Source organism: Pelodiscus sinensis, chromosome 9 (genome assembly GCF_052426305.1).
Source record: "Pelodiscus sinensis isolate ZL-2025 chromosome 9, ASM5242630v1, whole genome shotgun sequence".
NCBI classification, from domain to species: Eukaryota; Metazoa; Chordata; order Testudines; family Trionychidae; genus Pelodiscus; species Pelodiscus sinensis.
In genome coordinates, this window is record NC_143060.1 from 61,434,813 (window position 1) to 61,458,779 (window position 23,967).

A 23,967-nucleotide genomic window follows, 5' to 3' on the forward strand; every position below is an offset into this window, starting at 1 on the left:
ATCCCTCCCCTGTCACCTATCTCCAGATAAACAGAGGCTAGGGACAGCCATTCCTACCCATCCTGGCTAACAGCCATTGATGGGCCTAACCTCCATGAATCTATCTAGGCTCTTTTTTGAACCCTGTTCAAGTCCTAGCCTTCACCACATCTCCATCCCTAGAGGTGTTTAAGTCTCGGCTTGACAAAGCCCTGGCCGGGTTGATTTAGTTGGGATTGGTCCTGCCTAGAGCAGGGGACTGGACTTGATGACCTTCTGAGGTCTCTTCCAGCTCTATGGTTTTAACTGTCCTAGTCAACTTGACTGGCAGTTGGAGTCCTTTAAGAGATGTGCTACTGCTGCTTTCGGGTGCGGCCAGCGCCTGGTGGCATTCGAGGTCTTGCTCACAGCAGCACCTCTTTGCGTCTAACGAGCCGAGGGCGCTGGGCTTGGGAGCGGTGTGTTGGTTAGAGCAGAGGACTGCCACTGTACTAAGCTGTGTTCTGCAGCATGGTGCTCAGTTTCGCTTTAGCTCTGATTAACAGAAAAGGGCTTTCTTCTCAGCATAAACACATGGTTCATACGTCCTTTAGAAGCTTGTGCCTATTAACTACCCCGTGCGCAGGGCAAAGTAAAAACACACTCAAAATGTCACAACAGCCTAGAAGGTCACCGCACGGCCGGCTCGTGCTGGCAGTATAAATTAGATCCATTACTTTCAGGTCATGGGCATGGACAGATCTGACCTAACCCGAGAGTTACCAAAGAACCCAGCAGTCGTTGACTCTTGTAGGCCTTGCTCGGTATCGCTAGCAAGAGTTGAAGGCGGGTAGCCACAATCCAACCCACCAGCAGCTTTTTCCAAGTCAGCAGCCTCTGGGCTCATTGGCATTGTATTGTGCTATGGCCCAGCCAGCCAGTAGTTCTGCAAAATGCGCTCCCTGTAGAAGAACAAAAGTGTCCCCACCATCGGCCTCCTCTAACATGTGACTTATCGGTCACACATAGGGAGCTGTGCACCAGTGTTCCCTGCCGTGGACGGGGGTAGCGTGGAACCTCTTGGTTTCAAGGGTAGGACAAGCATAAAGGGGCATCAAGGGAAGTTTTGGGTGGACATTAGGACAGATTTCCTGCCATGGTGGTGAAGCACTAGAATAAATTGCCTAGGGTGATTGTGGAGATTGGAGATTTTTAAGAGCCAGTTAGACCAACACCTGTCAGCGATAGTCTAGGTCAGTGATGGACAACCGAGGCTAATAAGTGGCCCACCTTCAGCTCAGTGGGCTGCAAGATTGTTGTAACCAAGCCGGTCTCCTGGGACAGGGTAGTTTTGGTCACAGCGCTCGTGTACCTAGAATGTGTGGGGGGTGCCGATGGAACCGTGGCAGTGCTGTGATTGGCTGCAGAGGGAGCGCACGGCTCTCACAGTCAATGCTGTGTCCAATCAGCCCACGCCTCACTCCACGTGCTCTTGCTTTAAGCGTGTGTCATTGCTAGGGAAAAACTACACAGATTGAAACCAGTGGAATCTGGCCACCCTCCATATGGGCTCTGGTAACCAAACTGTCCACACATGGAACCGCAATGGGCAGGTTACCTATCACTGGTCTACATAATACTTAGTCCTGCCCTGAGGGCAGGGGACAGGACTAGAAGACGTCTCAAGGTCCCTTCCGTTCCTATGATCCTTTGATTCTATTCCGTGACAGTAAGAAGAAAATTGCAGCGATACCATGTGTGCATTAGACTTCTCTCTCTGAGCCAAAAACATCAAAATAGGTTTATTAATAGGGGGGCAGAGGTCATATTATCTGCATGACTTCATAAAAATAGCAGACAGAAATCCTTTTCTCAAATCAGTACATTCTACGCATAAAGACAAATATTTTGATGTATTACATGGTATACACAAGCTGGCCTGTGATTACAGGCTGTAGACTTTTGCCTCAACCAAAAGCAAAAATGTACAGGAAATAGTATAAAATATATCAGGTGGGGCAAAATATTTCCCGAACTTTCCCCGACAGTACCCGCTGGAGTGCATTGTTGCATGAGGGGTTAGACACTTTCTGCCAATTTTGGTCAAAACTAAACAATGTTTCTATGACCTAGGGTTCCTCTGGTGATTTTCTGATTTGTCCTGGTTGGGCACCAGATAACAGTTAAACATTGAGACTAAAAAACTGCCCCATTTCTAGTATCTCCATCCACCCCCCGATGCCCATCGGACATGCCTCTCCCATGGTAGCAATGACTTTTTTCTAGACACATTCGTGCCCAAAACAGGTTCGGGCTGGTAGACGACAGTGGCCTGTTTCCAAATGAAGGCTGGAATGCCTCAAGCTGCTGAGGCCACGTTTGGTTTTGGCCAGGAGTATGTGGCGCCGACTGAGCGATGGGACTTGGCATTTGGCTGCACTGACCGGGACCGGCCCAGAACAAGCCTTTTGCCAGTGAGCCTGTTTGCTCACAGAGCCATGTACAGCTCTGGATCCAGCCACCGCCCCCCACTCAGGTGACACGCCCCTGGAATCCACGCAGAGGCACCCGTGTTTGACAGGAAACTGCCTGTCCCCCTCTCCTTCCCACGGGCTGTCAAGTGCTGTGACACCCCGGCCCTCGCTAGCGCGGGGAGGCAGTAATGGAATCGGAGCTATATTACATTCATCCCCCCAGCACAAATAGGCATTGCATCACCCTCGCCAAATTGATTAGGTCAAAATAGAGTCCTTAATTAATGAGAAGTCAGGGCCTGTCAACGTGAAATCCATTAAAGACCAGTTCAGTTTTAATTTCAGTCAGGCACCGCTGGGACATCTCTGTGGATTCATTACCGTTTCGAGAGCTAGCGTCTCTCTCTCCTCCGCCCTCCCCGCGCCTTGGCTTTCGCCTCCCCGCTCCGTTGGCTCTGTAGCTCCCTGATTGGTTCGGATGGAAAAACGGGAAGCGCCACAGCGTTAGAGCCAAATTCAGCTCTAGTGTCAGCGGCATCTGCTTTATGCACCTGCCTCCGCCGAGGCTCGTGTGGTCACTCTGGCCCTGTCTCTCACCCAGGCCTGTCCGCTCACTGTTCAACGTCGCTGCATCGTTCTGCCAACATTGTGCAGCAGGGCCCTGGAGAGGTCACCTGCTTCTGGGGGGGAGGGAAATGTGGGGTCTCGCTTAACGATGATCTTGTTTGATTAATGCTGATGACGGCCCCATTCCTTCCTGGGGCACATTCTCCCCTGGGCTATCCCCAGGCCGCCTCGGTGAGTGTAGGAAAGGGCAGGATTTGGCTTCGTGTACTTTAGCAGCACTGAAGTTGAGCAACTCCGGGCGGTGACATGCAGCACTGCTTCCCAGAGCCCTACAGAGGAATGTCTGGGGGGCAGGAAACAAACACAAATTCCCCATCCACCCAAAACGAGGAGGAGAATTTCAGCTGCAACGGGATTGCCGCACACTGGCCGTCTGGCCAGGACACCGGCACGAACACCCTTTACGCTCGCAAAGTCTTTCATGGCCAGGAGTGGTAAGAAACCCTGGTCCATTTCATCCGACAAACAGCAGCACAGCACCCCCACACCGGGCAGGGAGCTGGTTCGGGAACTAACCAAGACCCGCTCCTCCCCCATCACCGCCACTTGCTGCAAGACTTGGCTTTCCCCTGAAGGCCTCCTCTCATAAAACTCCTCAGACTAGCCCTGGTTTGTCCCGGAGACGGGACTAGACTGCAGCTCCAGGGGGCATGGCGCTTAGACACCGCTTAGCACCTAGGCACCTACACGCCTTTGCAAGCCTGGCCCTATGCGCATTCCTCTGCAAACAGGCGCTCTGCTTCCTGAAAGTCAAGCTGCGACAGCTGTCTGTTTTGCACCCGAGTTTATAATCCTTTTGACCTGCCGTCATTGCCTCGGCTGGATTAGGATTTCAGGGGGGGCAGCAGGAACTTAAAGATACATAGGTTCTGGGCTCTTACGTGCCCAGTCACAAAAAATGGGGGGAGAGGAAGGCAAGGAGAACGAGGCTCAGAGCCCGGGTTTAGCTGCGCAGCACGTCGGCATGGGCACACAGATAGCATTATGCATGTCGGGGCCGGCCTTAGGGAATATGGCACTCTAGGGCAACTTGTGTTGTGGTGCTCTGATCCTTGTGGCCAAAGCACCCCCCATTTCCATGGGCTCCCCAGCCCCTGTACCCCCATCCTGTGCCTCCTTTATCATTAACCCTGCATTGTGCCCCCTTCGCCCCAACCTCTACACAGCACCCCCTTCAGTCCAGCCCCTGACTTTCCTCCCACCTGTACCCCAACCCCAGCCTTGTGTTTCCAGCATGTCCAGCCCCCCCCCATCCCCTTTGCCCAGCAACATCCAGGACCAGTTACCCTTCTGGCTATGGTACCCTGGGCATGGGCCCAGTTTGCCTGGCCCTGCACGTGAATGGCCCAGCTGATGCCAAAAGGACGGCTCATGTCTTAAAGTTAGGCCTGTGCATTGCTGAGCCAGGGACTAAACATCGGAAAACGAGACCAGAACCTGAAGTTTAGCCCCAGATCCAAACACCCCCCACGACTCTGGTCGCTGGATACAGTTCAGCAGCTGGATCCACATTTCAATTTCTGAACTCAACAACAGACCCTACGGGGACCCTTAAAAATCCAAAACATCAGCGACAAACCAACCATCAAACTCTTCATCCAAACAGCCTCCTGGGACCCTGAAATCAGCGGCCCCATAACCCCAGCTCAGGCCGCCCTGCGGACGTAGAATTCCCACCGTCACCCTCCCGCCTCCGCGCTGCGCTGACCCTAGGGCTCAGCACCTACCGTTCTGCTTGGCTGTCTCGTAGTCCTCCTTGCACACCAGGCGCCCGTCTTCCATGAGGTAGAACTCGTCGCCTGTGGCCAGCTGGCGGTTGCAGATGATACAGGCGAAGCAGTGCAGGTGGTAGACAAAGTCCTGGGCTTTCCGGACCACCTGGGTGGGGGGGATTCCCTGCTGACAGGCCGTGCATTTCGTACCAAAACGCCTGCAAAGAGGACAAGTGGCAGCGCGGACGCGGCTGGCGCGACAGGGAGGAATAAAGGCGCCCACGCAGCGAAGGAGAGCGCGCCTTGGAGGGAGACGGGGAAGGGGGTGGGAAAGAAGGGGCAGAGTTTAAAACAGCAATCAACCTAATTATGCATGACATTTCACACAGCACGGCTCTGTCTTCTTCAGCGTGAAAGACGGGCCTAATGGCGCTGAAGGAGGTTTGATTTTAATGGTCCTTTTAACTAATGCTTATAGGCAGGGCGATTTCCCCTGCAAGGACAGTACATATTTCATCCCCATTAATACCAAATAAATTAATTGCGCGTGCGGCTAGCATGATGAATCCCAGATTAATGCAGAATAATGGGGCTCTTACACTGTAGTGACACCTCCTCTGTGTCACAACCGTGGGGCTCAGGCTGTGGGGGTCTGGGCCCTGTGGGGGGACGGGGGTCTGCATGTGTGCGCATCTCGGTGAAGGGATCTGTGCCGGCGTGGGTGTGCGTTGGAAGGGCTCACTGGAGTGTGCCTGAGAATAGCCCTGCCTTTTCTCGGGGGTGCAACTGACAGCAGGCACCTGGGGTTGTGTGTACAGGTGGGTTTGCAGCCACCTGGGCTGGCGAGGCTGATGGTGTCTCTAGGGAGTACATGCGTGGACAGCCGGACAGGAAGGGAGCGTGCTGGGGTGCCTGAGGCTGTCTAGGTTGGAGCGAATGCAAATGAATACACAGCTAGTGTGTGTCTGAGAGTGTATTGCTTTGTGCCGCTAGCGACTTCACTGCATGACACTGCTACAGCCTGGTGTTTAAATCCAGCTGGTGCACCGGGTTTAAAAACACCACCAGTGTTGTGGGTTGAACAGCATTTATTGGTTCATACCTTGAGTGTGATTCTGAGCTCACGTGTCAGTCTGACAGGGATACAACCGACTTCCCCAGAGTTGCGCCTGGTTGGCACACAAACAAGTGTGTACATACAGCACCGGACACACCAGCCCATGTTCTCGCTACCGTGGCACTAATGTCCTATACATAGGACAGTAAACAAGGTAACATCCAGCCCTGCCACCAGACAAGCCACTGGGCTTGAGACAACAACTGTGAGCAAGAGGACAGCCGAGTACTACATGTATAGTATATTAGTGCCACAGTACCTGCCCCAAATGAGACCATGGGCTGGTGTGCTCGGTGCTGTACAGACACATAGCAAGAGGCAGTCCCTGCCCCCAAAGAACTTACAAGCAAACAGACAACACTTGCTTTCACTTTTGAAAGAGGATATGCAAATTCATGCTAAATTTGCATATCTTCCGATCACATTTTCGAAAGAGGATCTTTAGAAAATGAAAGTAGGCTGGACGCAGTTTTTTTTAAAAAAACACATAAACCTCCTTTTTTTTAGGAAGAGCATTTTTGGGTTTTGTTTTTTCTCGAAAAACCTGCATCCAGATTACTTTCATTTTCGAAAGATCCTCTTTCGAAAATGCAATTGGAAGAAGATATGCAAATTTGGTGCACATTTGCATATCCTCTTTCAAAAGAGGAAGCAAGTCTAGACGTGCCCTGGCAGTGGGTGGGAGGGGAAACCGAGGCACAGAGCAATGACTTTTCTCCAAGGTCACACGTCAGCGGCCAGAGCCAGGATTAGGAACTCAGTCTCCTGTGCCCTCCCTGCTAGACCACATTGCCTGAGGTGCAGCTAGCTAGCATACCATTGTTTTAAAAAATCAAACATGTAAGTAACCAAAATGTTGTTTTGAAGGGGGTGAAAAAGTGTCCTGCTCCAATGAATGGCTCCTGATGGGATGACTTATTGCTCCCCTTCTTTCTAGGTATTAACAGAGAGCACCCTGATCCCCGTGAGGACATGCCCTTGTGACCATCACACCGAACGCAGGTGCGCAGAGTTTTCTTAGCACAGAGCTGCTCTTAAGGGGGCTACTGCCAGCAGTTCTGCAAACTACCCACTTGTAGTGGCTAGCAACGCAGCTTCCCTACGTGCACTAGCGCCGTGAATGAGAACGCCTGGTGTAAATTCCACCCACATGCAGACAGTGATTCATGCCGGGGGTCACCAGAGCACAAGAAAAATGAAAAATAAATGGACTTCCCCACCACAATTTTTAGCCAGCGAAGCAATTTCCCTGATGGTAGGATTTACACCACTGGCTAGTGAAAGCTGCCTCAGCTCATCTTTCATGTCCTGCCTGCCCAGGAAAGGCTGGCAACGGCCCCCCCTCCCCACCCGTGGTGCTGCGCTGGTAGCGTCTGCTCTCAGCTGATTGCCTGGCGTTCCTGGTGCTGTTTGACTGGGACAGGTTTCCACGGCAAAAGTGGACCTGTGCAAATGTCACAGTGTTGTCACTTGAGCTTGTTTTGCATTGAGTTTCCTTGCTTGAGTTCTTGTGTTTGTTGGGCTGAGGGTTTGTTTGTTTCTTAACTGCATAGGTCAATTAGGCACTAAAAGTCTGAACTCGGGGCCTGGGAAGACAAGGGGAAAGCCTGCTGTGGTTTGTACAGAGCAGCTAATGCGTGTTCACCCAGGGAGCGAGCTGTGCTCACACCCCAGGTGGCCACACTGACTGTACTCAGCAGCATAAAGCACGTTCCGTTCGCCCCCTGCCTGCCTGGGCACCATCTCGCCTGTGAACAAGACCTTGCACAGCATAGCCTGGCTGCTTGGGTTTAGTCACCCAGGACCACGGGTGGGACGTGTCACCAAAAGGGCTTTGCTCCCCTCTCCTACAAATCTTTCCAGCTGCCGCCTGAGCGGGATGGTTTCCAATCACTAACGTAGCTTTTTACAATGTTTCCCCCATGCACACAAAGGCCATGAGGAGTTCAAGGCCTAAATGCCCACCCTGGGGTGTCTACATTAGCCACCTAAATCCCTGAGAGAACCACATCTGTCAGTCTGCTACTAACTGCTGGGTGACCAGGGGCAAGTTATGTCTCTCCCTGCCCCTCTGTTTCCCCTCCTGCCCTGGTCTGACTGGTTTCGACTGTCAACTCTTCAGGGCGGGCACTGGCTGTTCCAGCAGGTACAAACAGGCCCCATCACAGCTCCACAACCACAGCCTCCTTGAGCAGGGATGGTCATTTCCTATGTGTTTGTACAGCACCTAGCGCACCGGGGCCCTGTTTGGCTGAGGCCTATGTGCACCACTGCAATATAAATGCTAACCCCAAAGCTGCATTGCCAGACAGTAACTGACCGACACCTGCTTGTTAGCGATCCCAGCCATGCACCTTACAAAAAGCAAGCCAGAGGGCGTGGAGCTAGATGGGAAAGACGGGGTCTCCTGCAAATGGTGACAGCTGGGGATTATGATCAGAACAGCGGCGTGCAGAGCAGTAATGGGGGGAAGGGGTAGGTACTAGGGAGGCTCCAGCTTCCATGGGAACCTGCTTCCCCTGACTTCTGCTTTCTGAAGTGAGCACTGCGTGGAAATAAAGGAAAAGTTCCGTTCAAGGGTGAGCCCTTCACGTGTGACGTGCTGAATTGTGGCTTCGCAGAAAGACACTGCAGGCCGAGCCCAGAGGAATTCTCCTCACGGACAGTTAACGCCGCGTGTCAGCAGGGACATCACTGAGCCTCTCAGCGGACCTCACTCGGGCACCGGTTAAAGCCACTCGCGCTGCCAGGCCCACAGTTCCTGAGCTTCAGGGTGCACGGTGCGAGCAGAACCTCGGAAGCAGGGGGCGTGTGGCAGTCACGACAAGTCGATGGCTGGTGGATTGATCACCGCAGTGTGGATCCCCGGCATAGTGGAGACAAGCCCTGAATAGGACACCCAGGTTGGGCCTCCCTAGGCCAGGCTTATCTCATTGGTTAGCATAACCCTGAGCAGTCCTACCAACACCCTTAGGCTGTGTCTACACTGGCATGAATTTCCGGAAATGCTTAAAACAGAATACTATTCCGTTTTCAGTTTTTCCGGAAAAGGAGCATCTACATTGGCAGGCTGCTTTTCCGGAAAAGCCCTTTTTCCGGAAAAGCGTCTGCAGCCAATGTAGACGCGCTTTTCCGGAAAAGAGCCCCGATCACCATTTTCGCGATCGGGGCTTTTTTCCGGAAAAGACTACACTTCCGTTGTGATTACACACAGCAACGCTTGCCTGACATCACAGCAATCTGGTTTTAACAGGCAAATTAGTAACAGGCATGTGACACCACCACATCAGCTTGGAGCTCTTGCTCCAGGGCCCCTTCCCTTCCCCAACACAGCCGTGTGAGCCAAGCACCAGCACTCCGCCTCTGGACAGCCCAGCTCTCAGAGCAGCTGTGAAACTCCAGGCCAGGAGAGACTGACCCCTGAGATGTCGCAGCCACGCTCGAGGGCCGTGTGCTGCATGCTGGCACACGGAGCCAGCCCCGGAGGGAACTAGACCCCAACCTAAGGAGCTGGCAATCTACGGTAAAAGAAAGGAAGCACAGTTGAGAAATTGCCAAAAAAACCCATATTTAAAAAGTCGGAAGAGAACCGCGAGGGTTTGACATGATCAGAATGAAACGCGTCAGCAGACACAGACCGAATCGATCGTGGCACTTCGGGTGCTCCACAATTACAACGTTTTCTTCCCACTCAGGATGGGAAAATAATTTGTAAACTCTGGCAAGAGGGGAAACCGGGTTCCTACCCAGCTGGAATAGCCAGACCCCCGGAGAAAGGGGGAACCAGAGCCCGGCTGAGGAAGTGTTGGTATGGCTGGGACAGAGCTAGGGACTGAGCCCTGATACCGAGGGTCACTGCCTTTTCCAGCAGGTCCTCAGCTGTCGTTCTATGCCAGAGGCTGTGGAGCACACAGCCAGCAGCAACCATCTGCGTCTCAGTTCAGTATCACTCCACCTCCGCAGGCCTCTGGCCTGCCCCTCCTGTCTTCCAGAGGCTCTGCACCTTCCGCTGCTTTTATCAGCATCCTCAGAACTGAGGCATGGCACCACCGGGCAAGCCAGCAAAGGCCAGCAGGGTCCAAGTGAGTCCCAGCTGATGTCACCATCCGTGTCCCTGCTGTCTGGGGAAAGACAGTCCCCACCGGTCCCTCTGTGCAAACTGGACCCTTCAGAGTTTAGCACGGTGGCCTTTAGTGGATTTGCCAGTCGGTGACTAACACAGCGCTTAGGGTGGCAGAACACCTGGGCCGCCAGGGAAGGGAGAGGCTGAGATGTGAGTTCGGTCCATCTCCAGCACCAGTTTGAGCTTGTTCAAAGCCCTTCGTTGTTTCCGGAGCAAGGGCAACCTTGGGTGAGCGTTTGCTCAGCTGCGATGTTCTTAGCTTCTCCTCGAGGGCTTCCCTCGGCCACCGAATTCTGCCGGGGAGCAACGGCTGGGCCGGGGGCCAGGCTGCAGCACGCAATCGTGAACCCCTTGTTGCACGGCGGGGCATTACGTGCAGTCTGGGTGGATTTCGGTTCCATGAGAGCACTCACCCCTGCCTGGCCCCGCCCACACTCCGCCCCCAGAACGCCTGCTGGAGGCGGAGTCTTGCTGCCCCCCCCCCCCGGCACTTCCCCTCCCTGTGCTCCAGGGCTGCAGAGGCTTGGGCTGCATGCTGCCCCGCCTCTCCATGGTGGTGGGGGCCTTGACTCCTGTGCGGGATGGGGCCTCGCCCCCCCAGCCCTACCTTCACCCACCGCTCACGTCCTCTAGTTCAGAAAGGCAGGCCGGCCCAAGCCTCTTCGCTCCAGAGTCTTCCATCCCACGGCTCAAAGGGACCACAGTGATCTCTAGTCTGGCCTCCTGGATAACAGGCCAGGGAACGCCCCCAAACCAGCCCCTAGAGTAGCTTGTTTAGAGAACCCGCCCATCCTATTTCGTCTAGCTTCAGCTGCCAGCCGTTGGATCCAATTAGGCCTTGCTCTGCTACCCGGGAGAGCCCATTATTAGCTATTCACACCCCACATTGATACTGCTAGCTGTGAGCCAGTCACCCCTTCACCTCCTCTGTGTTAAGCTGGATAGAGTCAGCTCTGTGCCTCGGTTTCCTTTCCAGGTATGTCACGGGGCAGACGCACCACCACGGCACCTCTTTCCGGTCGCCCTGGGAATTAGCTCACATCCTCTGGCTGGCGTCTCCCCGGGTCTTCACTCCACACGATCCCCTTCCAGACCCATGACGCTTCCAGACACCGCCCTCCAGCAGTGCCCACTCCGGTGACTCTCGGTCCCCTTCCCAGGGGGTGTTTAGCAGTCTCTGCCCTCCAGCGTCCTCCCCTCCCAGGGAACACCCAGCTCCCCTAGACCCTCCTTGCCTCAGTGACCAGTCTTCATCTAGCCCCTGCCTCAGGGCAAACTGCAGTCTGGAATGGCCACTCAGCATCAGCAAGGGGTGTGAACCTGCTGCCTTTGCCTCCCCTGGCTGCCTCTCTGCAGCCCTAGTGCCCCTTCAGGCCCTGCAGCCTGGGAGCTTGCCTGGCCAGAGGTTCCCCTGCTCTGCCTCCAAGACGCCTCCTGCTTCCCTGGCAGCCTGGTCCCTCCTACTCTCCAGCTAGAAAGCCACCCCACCTCCTTCCAGGAGCTCTTCTTTATATAGCCCCCAGCTAGGCCCGAATTGGCAATAATCCCCTCAGCTGGGGTTTCTCGCGCAGCCCTCACTCAGGGCTGGGGTTTTGCCCTTAAAGGGCCAGTGCAGGGCAGACGCCCTGTCACAAGGTAACGCCCGAGCGAGCTCTGTGGCGCTGCCATGGCTGCCCTGCTGTGTCAGGGTGGAACAGAGGAGCTGGAAGGCGCCACAATGTGAAGAGGCCGGGCGGGCTCCATGACACCGAAAAGCTGCAGGGTTGAGTATGAGATTTAAGAGCGTCTATAAGCCTAGATGACAGGAAGGGCTGGGCAGCCGCTCCCCTAGGCCTCGGCAAGGGCAGCTGCCGGGGCATTGCGACATAGCTCTAAAGAAAGCCCCAATGTACGCTGAGACACGTTGACAGAGAGCTGTAAAATCATGACTGGTGAGGGAAAAAGTGAATAAGGAAACGTGACTTACTTGTTCCCATAACATAAGCACTAGGGGTCACCAACGGAATTCAGAGGTAGCAGGTTTAAAACAAACAAAAGGAAGTTTTATTTCATGCAGTCGACTTGTGGAACTCCTTGCCAGAGGAGGTTGTGAAGACCAGGACTTTAACAGGGTTCAAAAAAAAAAAACTAGATAAATTCATGGAGGTTAGGTCCATTAATGGCTATGAGCCAGGATGGGTAGGAATGGTGTCCCTATCCTCGGTCAGAGGCTGGGAATGGATGACTGGAGAGGGATTGCTTGAAGTTTCCCTGTTCTGTTCACTCCCTGTGGGGCATCTGGTATTGGCCACTGTTGGAAAACAGGATACTGGGCTAAATAGACCATTGGTCTGACCCAGTCTAGTTGTTCTTATGTTGACACCCCGGCTGAGCACTGTCCCAGAGGTGGATGTGACAACATGGGTGTGGAGGTGACACACACCGACCCAGGTGACTTGTAATTAGTTGGTGGTACCCATGGGCTGTGTCTACACTGGCATGAATTTCCGGAACTGCTTAAAACGGAATACTATTCCGTTTTCAGTTTTTCCGGAAAAGGAGCGTCTACATTGGCAGGCTGCTTTTCCAGACAAGCCCTTTTTCCGGAAAAGCGTCTGTGGCCAATGTAGACGCGCTTTTCCGGAAAAGAGCCCCGATCGCCATTTTCGCGATTGGGGCTTTTTTCCGGAAAAGACTACTGGGCTGTCTACACTGGCCCTTTTCCGGAACAGTGTTCCGGAATAAGAACTTATGCCCGAGCGGGAGCAGAATAGTTTTTCTGGAATAGTGGCTGATTTTTGTACAGTAGAGCATCATTGCTATTCCAGAAATTCAAGGGCCAGTGTAGACAGCTCGCAGCTTATTCCGGAAAAGCGGCTGATTTTCCGGAATAAGTGGCCCAGTGTAGACACAGCCATAGTGGGTTACAAAATGGAGTGTGAGAGGATCTTTCAATTCTTTCATCTGGGGCTAATAGGCTTTCCCAGCTTTACAGAGACGCTGGGAGTCTGGCATTTGGGACCTGCTCCACATTGAAATCCAAGGGTATCTGGCCAGTGGGCCATGGATCCGGCGCTTAATGTTTGTGAAGCTCTTCCAAAGCCTGGCATGGAATCTGCTACTTCCATGCAAATGTGGCTGGCTTGGTGCAGTGGTTCAGAGCTTGACTCAGCTTGCGCCCGGGGGCAGTGGTAGACCAGAGCGCACCAGTGCAGCCCGGCAGAGAACATGGGAGGAGTCGCAGGAAGAGACAGGAATGCATTTCTCACCTGCAGGAGGCAGCACCTCCCTGCCCTGCCTTCTCCTGCCTCCTCGACCGGCTGTGCACAAGCCGAAGCGCCGTTTGTCTTCATGCGTCTAGATAAAACGTCCCAGGCTGTAGTGCCGAGCACTAAGTGCCCAGTTGAACTAACAGCCTGATGGGGGCAGGCCAGGAAGGAAGAGCTAAATGAAAAGGGGGAAATACGGCTGGAAGGGGGAGGCAAGAGAGAATTTAGGGCTCACTCTAGCCCGCCAGTCCGGGAGATTTGTAAAGTGGTCAGCTAGCCCGGCTGGAGGGAAGATAGATCTGCCCAGGGAGACACAGTTCTGGGCCTAGCATTAGCAGCCCCCAAAAGCATCACTAGACACGGCCTGATGTAACTCCACAGCACAGACTGGCAGTAAACAAAACCCAGCGCTCATGTCTGGGGGCAGCCTGGCCAGCCATGTGGGGTGAGACACAAACAGCAAGTGAAGTGTGTGTGTCAGCAGGGCGGGCGGGGAGGTAGTAAGTCCCTGGACGATGGAACAGACTACGGCCAGCAAGGTGCAGGAAAGAGGGATGGTCTCTCTTTCTGGGGCTTTGGAAGCTGTGCCCATCACCCCATGCCGCCCCTCACAGGGTCAGCGGGCATCTGCACAGAAGGCGGGACGCGCCATTGAATAGATCACCCCCCCTTGAGGTCACAACCACCCCCCATTCCCAGCCCGTCAGCCGGCCCAGCTCCTGCCGTGCTCCTGGCTTCCTGGTGCTCCGGCTCGGCCCCGCCAGGGAGAGGTTGAACCGCAAGAGCAATGGCTCCTACTTTGTGCTGACGGAGCGCCGGAGGGAGGGGAGCAGCCCAGGCTGAAGAACACTGCGAGGGCCTCCAGTCGCCTGCGCGACAGGAAACCTCCAGCCTTCCTCGGCCCTAATTCCCTGCCCAGCCCCCCGCACACCTGTCCGGGACACGCTGGCCTCAGGGCAGCATCCCTGACTGACAGCACCTGAGGCTCTTGCCCGTTATCTGCAGCGCATGTGCTGGCGTGGCAAAGGAATTGGGAATGGGGAGGGGGCACGACTTGGCCCTGACGCTGGGCCTGGGCAGCCAGTGGTCCCACCACGGCACGGTTTTGCAGGAGGACCCAGATGTGCTTGAACTGCCCCTGAAATCCACCTGAACAGAGGGACCAGGTCTGGGAAGGATTCCTGTGCCTGGACTGCTGCGGTGGGAGTGGGTGCTAGGAGGGAGCTATTCCTTCCATTCAAGGGGGGGGGGTCCAGTGTGGGCCCTCTTCAGTCCCCCCCATGGAGCAGAGTCACTTCTAGCCACCCTGTATTTGTGTGACAGGGCGGACAAGGCCCCAAGCCTAGAAAGAGCCATAGATAAGTCCTCCAGGAGGCTAGAGAGGCTTTGAAGGAAATGGCCAATCAGGGGTCAGGGAGGACTACAAAAGGAGCTGCAGGACTAACGGCAGCTCAGTTGTAGCCCAGACCCGGCAGGGTAGCTGGCTGGCACAATGGTTAGCTCACAGTGGAGCGCTGTTGTGAGACTATGATGAACTGAGGTAAAGCCCTGAGTGAGGGGCAAGAAACTGTCTCCAGGAGGAGGGCCACTCGCTCCCGAGTGAGGAATTAAACTGAGAGGCGCTCTACAGAGGGCACCGCGATGGGACTCGGTTAGAGAAGTACCCCGACTCGGCTGGACGGCTGAGTAGCTGCAAGGCTTTTAAAACTGAGGCAATGCAGGAAGCTGCACTCAGCCAAACAGGGGCGCTCGCCTGAAGTGAGTGCCGACCCCATTGCAATTTGCGATGGTGACCCCAGCATGGACAGTATATTCTGCCTGTACAGGGTCTCCTGTGCTGCACAGCCATTGGAAATGCCATCTTGCAGGTGGGTTACAACCCTTATCTTACCCTTGGGGTAATTTAAGATCCCCTGCCATGACACAGCAGTGGGGGACACTAGTTCCAGTGCTGGCCAAATTCCAACTCAGGCAATTACATTCTCCTTCTCGAAACGCCTCTGGGCCTTTCAGGGGGATGTGGCGTTCTCCCCGGGCTGCCCCGAATTGCTGCACAAGCGGTGCTGTTTGCTGTCCAACAGCGGTGGCATTTCACCCCAGAGGAGGCTGCATTTCAGAGCCAGACACGGTGACTTTTCTCTCGCGTTGGTACAAGCAACCGGCCAAGCACTTGGGGCTGCCGGATGACGGAAGGCACAAGCTCGTTCTGCTGAACAGAGGTTTCTAACGGAGCAGATGCTGCTCCTTCGAAAAGAAACAGAACAATGGGGTATTGTTGCCACTGGCTGCCTGGAACTTGGAACTTCACGCCACGTGAATCAAGAAACACTGGTTGGAAACGCGTGGGCAGCAGTGCCACGTACAAAGCCAAAGGGCACAGCCGCATGTCATGGAGCAATGCCCTGCGTCCCCGGGCAGGACCTGCAGACATACACAGGCACCTCGGACAGTGCCCACTCCCTCAGCACTCCGCATTGGCCCCCCTCTGTACTCCCCACTGCTCAGTTACCTTCCCCCTGCACCCCACAGAGCTGCCCCACACATTGATCTAGCATAGTCAGCCAGGTCACCTTCAGTAGGGCTTCTGAGCTCACACTCGCACAGCAGTGTCTTGGCGCGCGCACACACACACACACACAGAGCGCCTTGCTACACACCATTATTGGCTGACGTATCCATCCGCTCTCACAAACAAGAGGTGCTTTGCAGAATTAACGCCTGTACTTATTAATAGCGGAGTCACTCCATCCATCAGCACTGTGCAGTCCCCGCTGGAGCAGTGGGCAGCCGTCTCCTCAAAGGCACCAAACTCAGTTCAACAACACTCCACAGAGGAAACGAATGACAAGGTGGAAACTGACTTCCATGCCGAGGGGGTTTGGGAGCCAGACGGGAGCCACCCATGCTGGAGTTCAGCCAGGAGAGGGGGATTAACGTGCTTGCGGAAACTGCGATTGGATCTTCACTAGCCACAGGTGAGCTGGGCCCCAGACTCAGGTTTCAGCCAAAAGAGGGCACCGTCAGAAGCCCGACGGCCCCTAACACCAAGCTAAGGCACTGCTCATCGCTAGCCCACTTGGTCTCCCAGCCCAGCACTGACCATCCCAGGCGTTGTGCATCAGTGAGATCTCGCCAGACCAGGTGATATGGCCTTGGAGAAACAAGCCATACACACCTCTAGCAATACCACATGTAGGAAGGCCTGAGTTGCCACACTGGATCAGAGCACAGTCCATCTAGTGCAGTATCCCATCTCCAATGGTGGCCAACACGGTGCTACATGGCCTACCCCATCCAGCAATGCCCCGTGTGTACACCCACGCACAGATCTCTAACACCGTCTTGCTCACGCCTACAGACACAGCGGTGTCACCACTGGGAATTGTCTTAGAGTGAGGGTTGTAGGACTTTAAAGGCCTGGGATCCTCAGGGATAATTACAGGTGGGTAAGGAACTCAATCCTGTTTTCTTAAGATGCCATTGCACTTGGGGTTGCCAGGTGTCCGGTATTGACCCAGACACCTAAAATGTCCGGTATTTTCTGATTTTTTCCCCCAGCCATGAGGCGAAAATACCAGACACCTGGCAACTCTACAACATACTCAGCAACTGGGCCCAACCCCTGGCTTCCTCCTCCCAGGCCCCCGACACCCCCAGACCCCACCCCCGGACTCCCTGCTTACCTGGTTCCACAGGGAAGCTGCGTTCTAGCTTGATCAAGAAAACAAAATGGCCGCTGGCAAAAAGCCTAAAGACCAAGGGGAAGCAAAGCCATCCCTGGGTCTTAGCGCTCAACCGCTCCCCTGTTCCTATTCCTATTCTCAGGCCTTGACAAACGGGGGCAAAAGCTGCTCGCCAGCCCCGCTCTGCCTACTGTGATTCTGCAGGCACTCTGAAAGGGCTCTGAAAGGGGCCATGCTGTTTTAACGCTGTTTATTTATTTATTTGTTTATTTATTGCTTAATTCTCAGAATTGTTTTTTTGCTCAACAACTTTGGTCTCCTCCCTTTTTTACTCCCCCTCAACAGAATTTTTCCCCAGTGTTTTTTTTTGGGGGAAGATGGGGGCAGGATGTTCGGTTTTTTGGTTAAACCATCTGTCAACCCAAATTATACTGTCACATGAGACACTCAGAGCAGGTACAACTCTGCCCCTTGTGCTGGCAAAGCTAACTCCGGACCCAGCCAGGAAACCCCTCTGCGAGCCACAGACACCACATACTGATTCCATGTGCCCTTCTCCGCCCGGCGGCTCACCATTTCCAGAGGGAGCTGGGTCACAGAAAATTCTGCAGGCAAATGGATCCTCTTGAATCCTTCTCTTGTCTCCCCCATCTTGATGCCAAGAGCACAAGGCAGACTTGAGTAGAAAAGGGTACATGACAGCGGTTTGGCTGGTGGAACCAGTGCTCCTTTGGGAGGGGATGGGGGTTTAAAAGGAATCCCTGACAATATCTCAGTCCTTTAAGCCCTCAGCCTTGAGCTGCCAGTCAACACAGGCATCCATTACATTCTGCCCTGATCCCTGAATAAGTACTATCTAAGAGCTATGGCTTCCCTCTGGCTCAGAGCTGGGGTAGGCCAGGTCTACACTAAAAGGAAAGGTCAAATCAAGGTACGCTAATTACGTAGCTGGGGTCGATGTACCTTGTTTCAAGTTTCCCCACAGCAGGAGGCCGATGGAAGCAAACACTCCGGTCAGCTTCCCTTATTCCTCGCAGAGCGCAGTACCCAAAGGAGGTGTGGACATTCCTGTGGCTGCGTGGAGCCCGTGACCAGAAAAACAGACGAGTCAGGGTGTTAAGCGTATACCGTCACCATTTGTCATCTCCGTTTGTCAGAGTTATCACCACAAATGGCATCTGGCCCAGCCGCAGGGATCCAGTGCCCGATTTATGCACAAGCTTAGGCCAGGCCTACGCTAACAGGGAAGGTCAAATCAAGATACACAAATCAAGATACACGAATGCTTCCCTGTCGGCTTCCCTTACTACTCGCAGACGCAGGAGTGCTGGCTACTAATGGGGGCACCCTCTGTGTTCGATTTAGAGCAGTGTTTCTTAAACTTTTTAAGACCAAGGAACACCAAACCATTTTTTTTAATGAGGAACACCGAGGATTTTTTGTTGAGAAAAAAAAGGGAGGGTCGGGGGAAAAGGGTCAAGGGAAAATTATTGAGAAAAAAAAATCACCCCTTTAAGGGTGGCCATTTTGAACTCTGTTCTCCGCGGCACACCTCTGACTGCCTTGCGGCACATCAGTGTGACCTGGAACACAGTTTAAGAAACACTGATTTAGAGCGTCTTAACTGGACTCGCTAAATCAAACTCCGGAAGATTGATTGCGGCAGTGTCAATCTTCCATTTAGTGAAGACATGGTCTCCATAAAATACATCTTAGACCCTCAGATTATATGGGGCCATTACATTAAAAAAAAGACCAGTTTTTAGTTGCATCTTCGCCTATGTACTGGTATAGATACATATATAAAACTGTATTATTTCTATTTTCATTGTCCTTTCTGTTAGAGTAAGACACATTCTTTTGGTAATGAGATTGGGGCCTCTTAAACTTGACATAGCTTAGGGCCTCACTGTGTCATAAAATGGCCCTGCAGGGGTTGCATGTGGCGGGAAAAGTCTGTGATGGGCTAGCTTTTCACCTTCCCATAACAGGCCACCTAAGGCATCAGGGCCCAAGACAGAGTGCCGTATTCTTCTCTTCCCTGTATTCTCAGTGTCTATAGTGTTTAGTAGCCCCAATCTAAGACCAGAACCCCACTGTGATAGACATTGCTATTATTACAGACAAAACCAGGCCTTTCTCAGTAGTAGGGGTACGTCTAGACTACAGGCTTTTGTCGATAGAGGCTTTGTCAACAGATACTGTTGACAAAGCTTCTGTCGACAAAGAGCATCTAGACTACATCCAATTCTGTCGACAAAGCAAGCCGCTTTGTCGACATAAGAGTGTAGACGCAAAGGACAGTGTAGATGCAATAACGCCTTCTGTTGACAAAAGGCGTTATTCCTCGTAGAATGAGGTTTACCACCTTCAACAAAATTGCCGAGTTCTGTCGACGTTATGTCAACAAAACTCAGCGGTAGTGTAGACGCAGGTATAGTTTTGTCGACAAAAGTGGACTTTTGTCGACAAAACCCTGTAGTCTAGACACAAGATGTGCCACTTAGCCCTGCTGCGTTATTGTGGTACAGTGGGCACAAAGGCCTCAGACAGCCCCAGGCTCGGCATGCTATCGGGCTGTACATACACAGAGTAAGAGCTGATCTTCAGAGCTTGAACTCTAACTAGAGAAGACAGAAAAAGGCAGAGTGAGGAAGGGGAAATAATGTATAAGCAGACGATGAGGATCTGGGGCACTGAGAGATTATGTGGCTGGACCAAGGTTACACAGAAAGTCTGTGGCAAAGACGAACTAAATTCACATCGCTCAAATATTTTCAATCCTAGCCCCCTCACCTAGACCTAGCCCTAAGCTTAACCACTGCCTACCCTCACCTTAGCCCAGTGTCCTCTAGACCCATCCTTCTTCTCCCTGTTACGCCTTCCTGCATGTCCACTCATGATTTTACAAGCAATTTCTAGTCGCCTGAGTCCTTTCCTTCCTAATGCTACGGCATGAATAAAGGTAAGAACATTTATAATATACTAGAAGATTTACGGCATCGCTCTAGTCCTTAACTCAATTCATTTTTGTTTTTTGGAAAATACAATGAAAACGTAACATGCTCCATTTAAATCATTGCTCTGGGGTGGGGCTGGAGATGGGGGGTTCAGGACGCAGGCTACCCCAGAGAGAGAGGACCACCCCGGCCCTCTCTCACTGCAGCAGCTTGGGGCCAGGTGAGAAGCACCTCTCCATGGCCGCTGCAGTTCTAGCAGGCACAGCCAAGGGAGGGGGTGCATGTCCCCCATCTGGAGCAGGCCCAGGTTCATCTGCCCCCTGCACTGTCCAGCCAGAGTGAGGACTGCAGCAAACTCTGCATTTTCCCATTGCTCCCTAAAGAAGGGGAACAGACAGCAATGTTCCTGTATGACTCAGAGGGGTGGAGCTTCAGGTGCCTCCCCGCTCTCCCTAAAGAGCACCTGGGGGTGGAAAGCTTAGGGCAGGGGCAGTCATGGACGAGGGGGGTGCCCCCAGCCAACCCCTTTCACCTGCCTGATGATTCTTTCTCTTTTCTGTGTGGTTTTATGAGATGCAATCCTATTCCAGGCACATCCCATTTTCCTGGCACAATCAAACCCTTTATGTTATGATAAGAGGAAACTGCATACTGAATTTACTAGTCCTAGGAGGAGTTCTTGAACAAACAGACAGACACACAGACAGACAAAATCTCTCGAATGTATGGTGGACTGTACCACGGGGAGGAAGGCCCCGGCAGCTAGTCCACAGATACGACTGCAAACACAACCCCATTCTGAGCTCCTGCAGTCACCACTGTCCCCCAGTCTCCCATCTACCCTTCTTACTGCAGCAGGAAACTGCCTTTGGACTTGTTCTTAAACCGGATTTAAATTCGTTCACTGAGTCGGAAGGATCTCGATCAAGGCCAAGCTCTGCAACAGTGACTCACGACGTTCAGCATTTCTATTTTTGGATGCCCAACTTGGGATGGGCTTTTCCAGGGGGGGCTCACTGTTGTGTGAACAAAGAGCCCCTTTTAAGATGTTGCAGACTGGACACGTCAAAAACCAAAGACAAAAATTCGTGAGTCCCTTTTGGAAATTGTAATCAACACGCTAGACATGAAACGTTATTTCCAGGAGCATAATCTGAGTACCACAGAAAACCGGGTGAATGTTGTATGTAATAATACGTCTATGTCACACTCCATCTCTGACTCAAAACACTCTACAAAATGTTTGCGAACTAACTCCCACAACACGCCTGCAAAGTAGGCAGGTACTATGAACTACACAGCTACCTGGGGAAACCAAGGCAGAGAATAGTGAAGAGACTGGAACCAAACATGCTGTCACCACTGAGAACAGCCTCTCTCCATCCTCTTTGGAGCCCCCTTTCAGGTAGTTAAAGGCTGCTATCAAATCCCCCCTCTTCTTTGGACTGAATAAGCCCAAATCCCTCAGCCTCTCCTCGTAAGTCCCCTAATCATTTTGGTTGCTCTCCACTGGACTGTCTCCGATTTGTCCATATCCTTACTGTAATGGGGCCCCAAAACTGGATGCAACCGTGCAGATGTGGCCCCACCAGTGCTGAAGAAAGGGGAATATTCTCTTCTCTAGATCTGCTGGCAATGCGTCTACTAATGCACCCTAATATGTCATTAGCCTTCTTGGCTACAAGGACGCCCTGTTGACTCATCTCCAGCGTCTCATCCACTGTCATCCCTAGGTCCTTTCCTGCCAGACTGCTGCTTAGCCAGTCGGTCCCCAGCCTGTAGCAGTGCTTGGGATTTCGTCTGCATTTGGCCTTGTGGAACTTCATCCGATTTCTTTTGGCCCACCTGTCACTAATACGTATGACTAATGCACACCCAAGCCAGTATGCACGATCTGCAGTCTGGGGGATTCACAGAGAGGTGTTCGCAGGGACTGAGAAACTTGCTTTAAAGAATGGATGAAAAGGAGAAAAGCTCCACCTTGGCCTTATAGCCCAGTAGCAATATGACAAGGAATGAAAGTCCAAAGAGTGATGGGTAAGAGAACCAAGACACTGATATCAAGAGCCAGTGGACTGCTATTATTACCCCTGGCCAAACGGATATCAGATATTAGGAGGCAATTATCAGGCACAAGCAGAAGGTAAATCAGGCTATTGCCAACACAGGTATGTGGTGAGCCATGACTAACACATACAGAATTTGTTTACTGCTATCGCCTCCTCCACATCTCCCCCCCTCCCTTACCAGTTTGGTCCACTTGGGGTGCTCTAAAGTGAGCATTTTGGGGCTGAGGCTGCCTTTTTAATAAGTGTGTACAGTGCCTAGCACAGTGGGGTCTTGGCTCCTGATTGGAACCAGGAGGTGCAGATGTAATAATGATCCTTATTTATTTATTTGTATTGTATTTAAAATATTTTTTTACCCCGCCTCTCTATTTAAAATATTCGAAGCGGCTTACACATTTTTAAAAAACACAATACAAATATATATAAACATTTAAAAATACAAGACCCCCAGAGGGACATAAAACCTGCTAAAAACGTCTCGAGAGGAGGAACACACACATACAGACCCAAACACCAATAAAAACACGAGTAAAAAGGGCAGCTTTAGCCTGACGCTGAAACAATGCTAACGTTGGTGCCAGGCAAATATCCCGAGGAAGAGAATTCCACAGCCTAGGAGCAAAAGCTGAGAAGGCCCTGTTCCGCAGAGATGTTAATCTTATCGCCATAAGTGGGGGCTCCTTATAGCAACTGCATGCCAGCAAAGCCATAGCTCAGATACAAACATGAAGGGGAACCTGTGAACATAACAGGCATAAAATAGGCAACACCAGTAGCAAGCCAAAGTCACTCCAGTCCCTGCTACGGAAACAGACAACCGTGATGACGGTGACTGCTCACTGACAACAAAACCACCTGTCCTACAGGCTAGGTCTACATACCCAGGTATAGAAACACACCACCGCTGTGACATAGGCCCGCCTCCAGATACAATGATAGCACTGAAAACAACTGAACCCCTTGCCAGGTGAGTCTGGCCTGCTGTGTTTTTTTAAGCCAGTACAGGCAGTCCCCGGGTTACATGGATCCGACTTACATTGGATCCCTACTTACAAACGGGGTGAGGCAACCCCGCACTAGCTGCTTCCCCTCAGCAGACCAGGGAGACGCGAAGCTAGCGCCCCCCCCCCCCCCCCAGCAGACCAGGGAGACGCGGAGCGACTTTTCTCAGCAGACACCTCAGCTTGAGAATAAAGGACTGAGGGAAGTGAGGTGTGGGAGAATAAAACTGAGCTCTGGAGAAATGTTTGGCTAGAGTTTCCCCTACAAATATGTACCAGTTCCGACTTACATACAAATTCAACTTAAGAACAAACCTACAGTCCCTATCTTGTACGTAACCCGGGGACTGCCTGTACTACGACTTATACGTAGCATTTCTATGGAGCCTTCCTTCCAAGGAACATCAAGTGCATTGTAGAGATTGATCACTTAGGAGAAATGATGGTTCAGTGGTTAGAAACTGGCCAAGGACATGGAAGAAATTCCCTGTTCTGCCACAGACCCCCTATGCAACCTTGGGCAGGTCACTTAACCTTTTTCTGGCTCAACTCCCCAGCAGCACAATGGGGTTACTAGCTCTGCCCCACACAGGGCTGTGGTGGTGCTAAATTCCATAAAACTCATGAGAGAGCGCAAGATCTACATAGGCAAGCCAGTTTCACAGGACCACAAGTCACATAAGCAAAGTATTATTAATTCAAATGCAGGCAGGTCTTTTTCTCCCCATTTTACAGGTGGGGAAAATACAGACACAGAGAAGTTAAGTGACTTGCCTACACAGGCACAGCTGGGACTAGAACTCAGGACTCATAAGACCCAAACCTCTGCATTTTCACGTTCCCTACATATTGACCCCAGGGTGCTAGCCTCCCAAGCCAAGAGACCTAGCCTAAGCAGCCTAGTTAATAGGCAAGACCACCAAGAGCAGGTCTGAGCTTGTTACCCTATCGACACACAATGCAAACAGAATGACATCTTCTGCTCCACTGAATGC

The 23,967-nt window shown here is 52.5% G+C and overlaps 1 protein-coding gene across 2 annotated transcripts in view; it reads right to left on the reverse strand.

Moving 5' to 3' along the window:
- Positions 1–23,967, reverse strand: part of LHX4 (LIM homeobox 4) — a 61,304-nt gene that overhangs the window by 10,505 nt on the left and 26,832 nt on the right. For both annotated transcript variants that reach the window (XM_006126940.5, XM_089780603.1), the window contains one exon: positions 4,787–4,989. In XM_006126940.5, the coding sequence (XP_006127002.2) occupies positions 4,787–4,989 (203 nt within the window). The remainder of the gene's footprint in view (positions 1–4,786; positions 4,990–23,967) is intronic.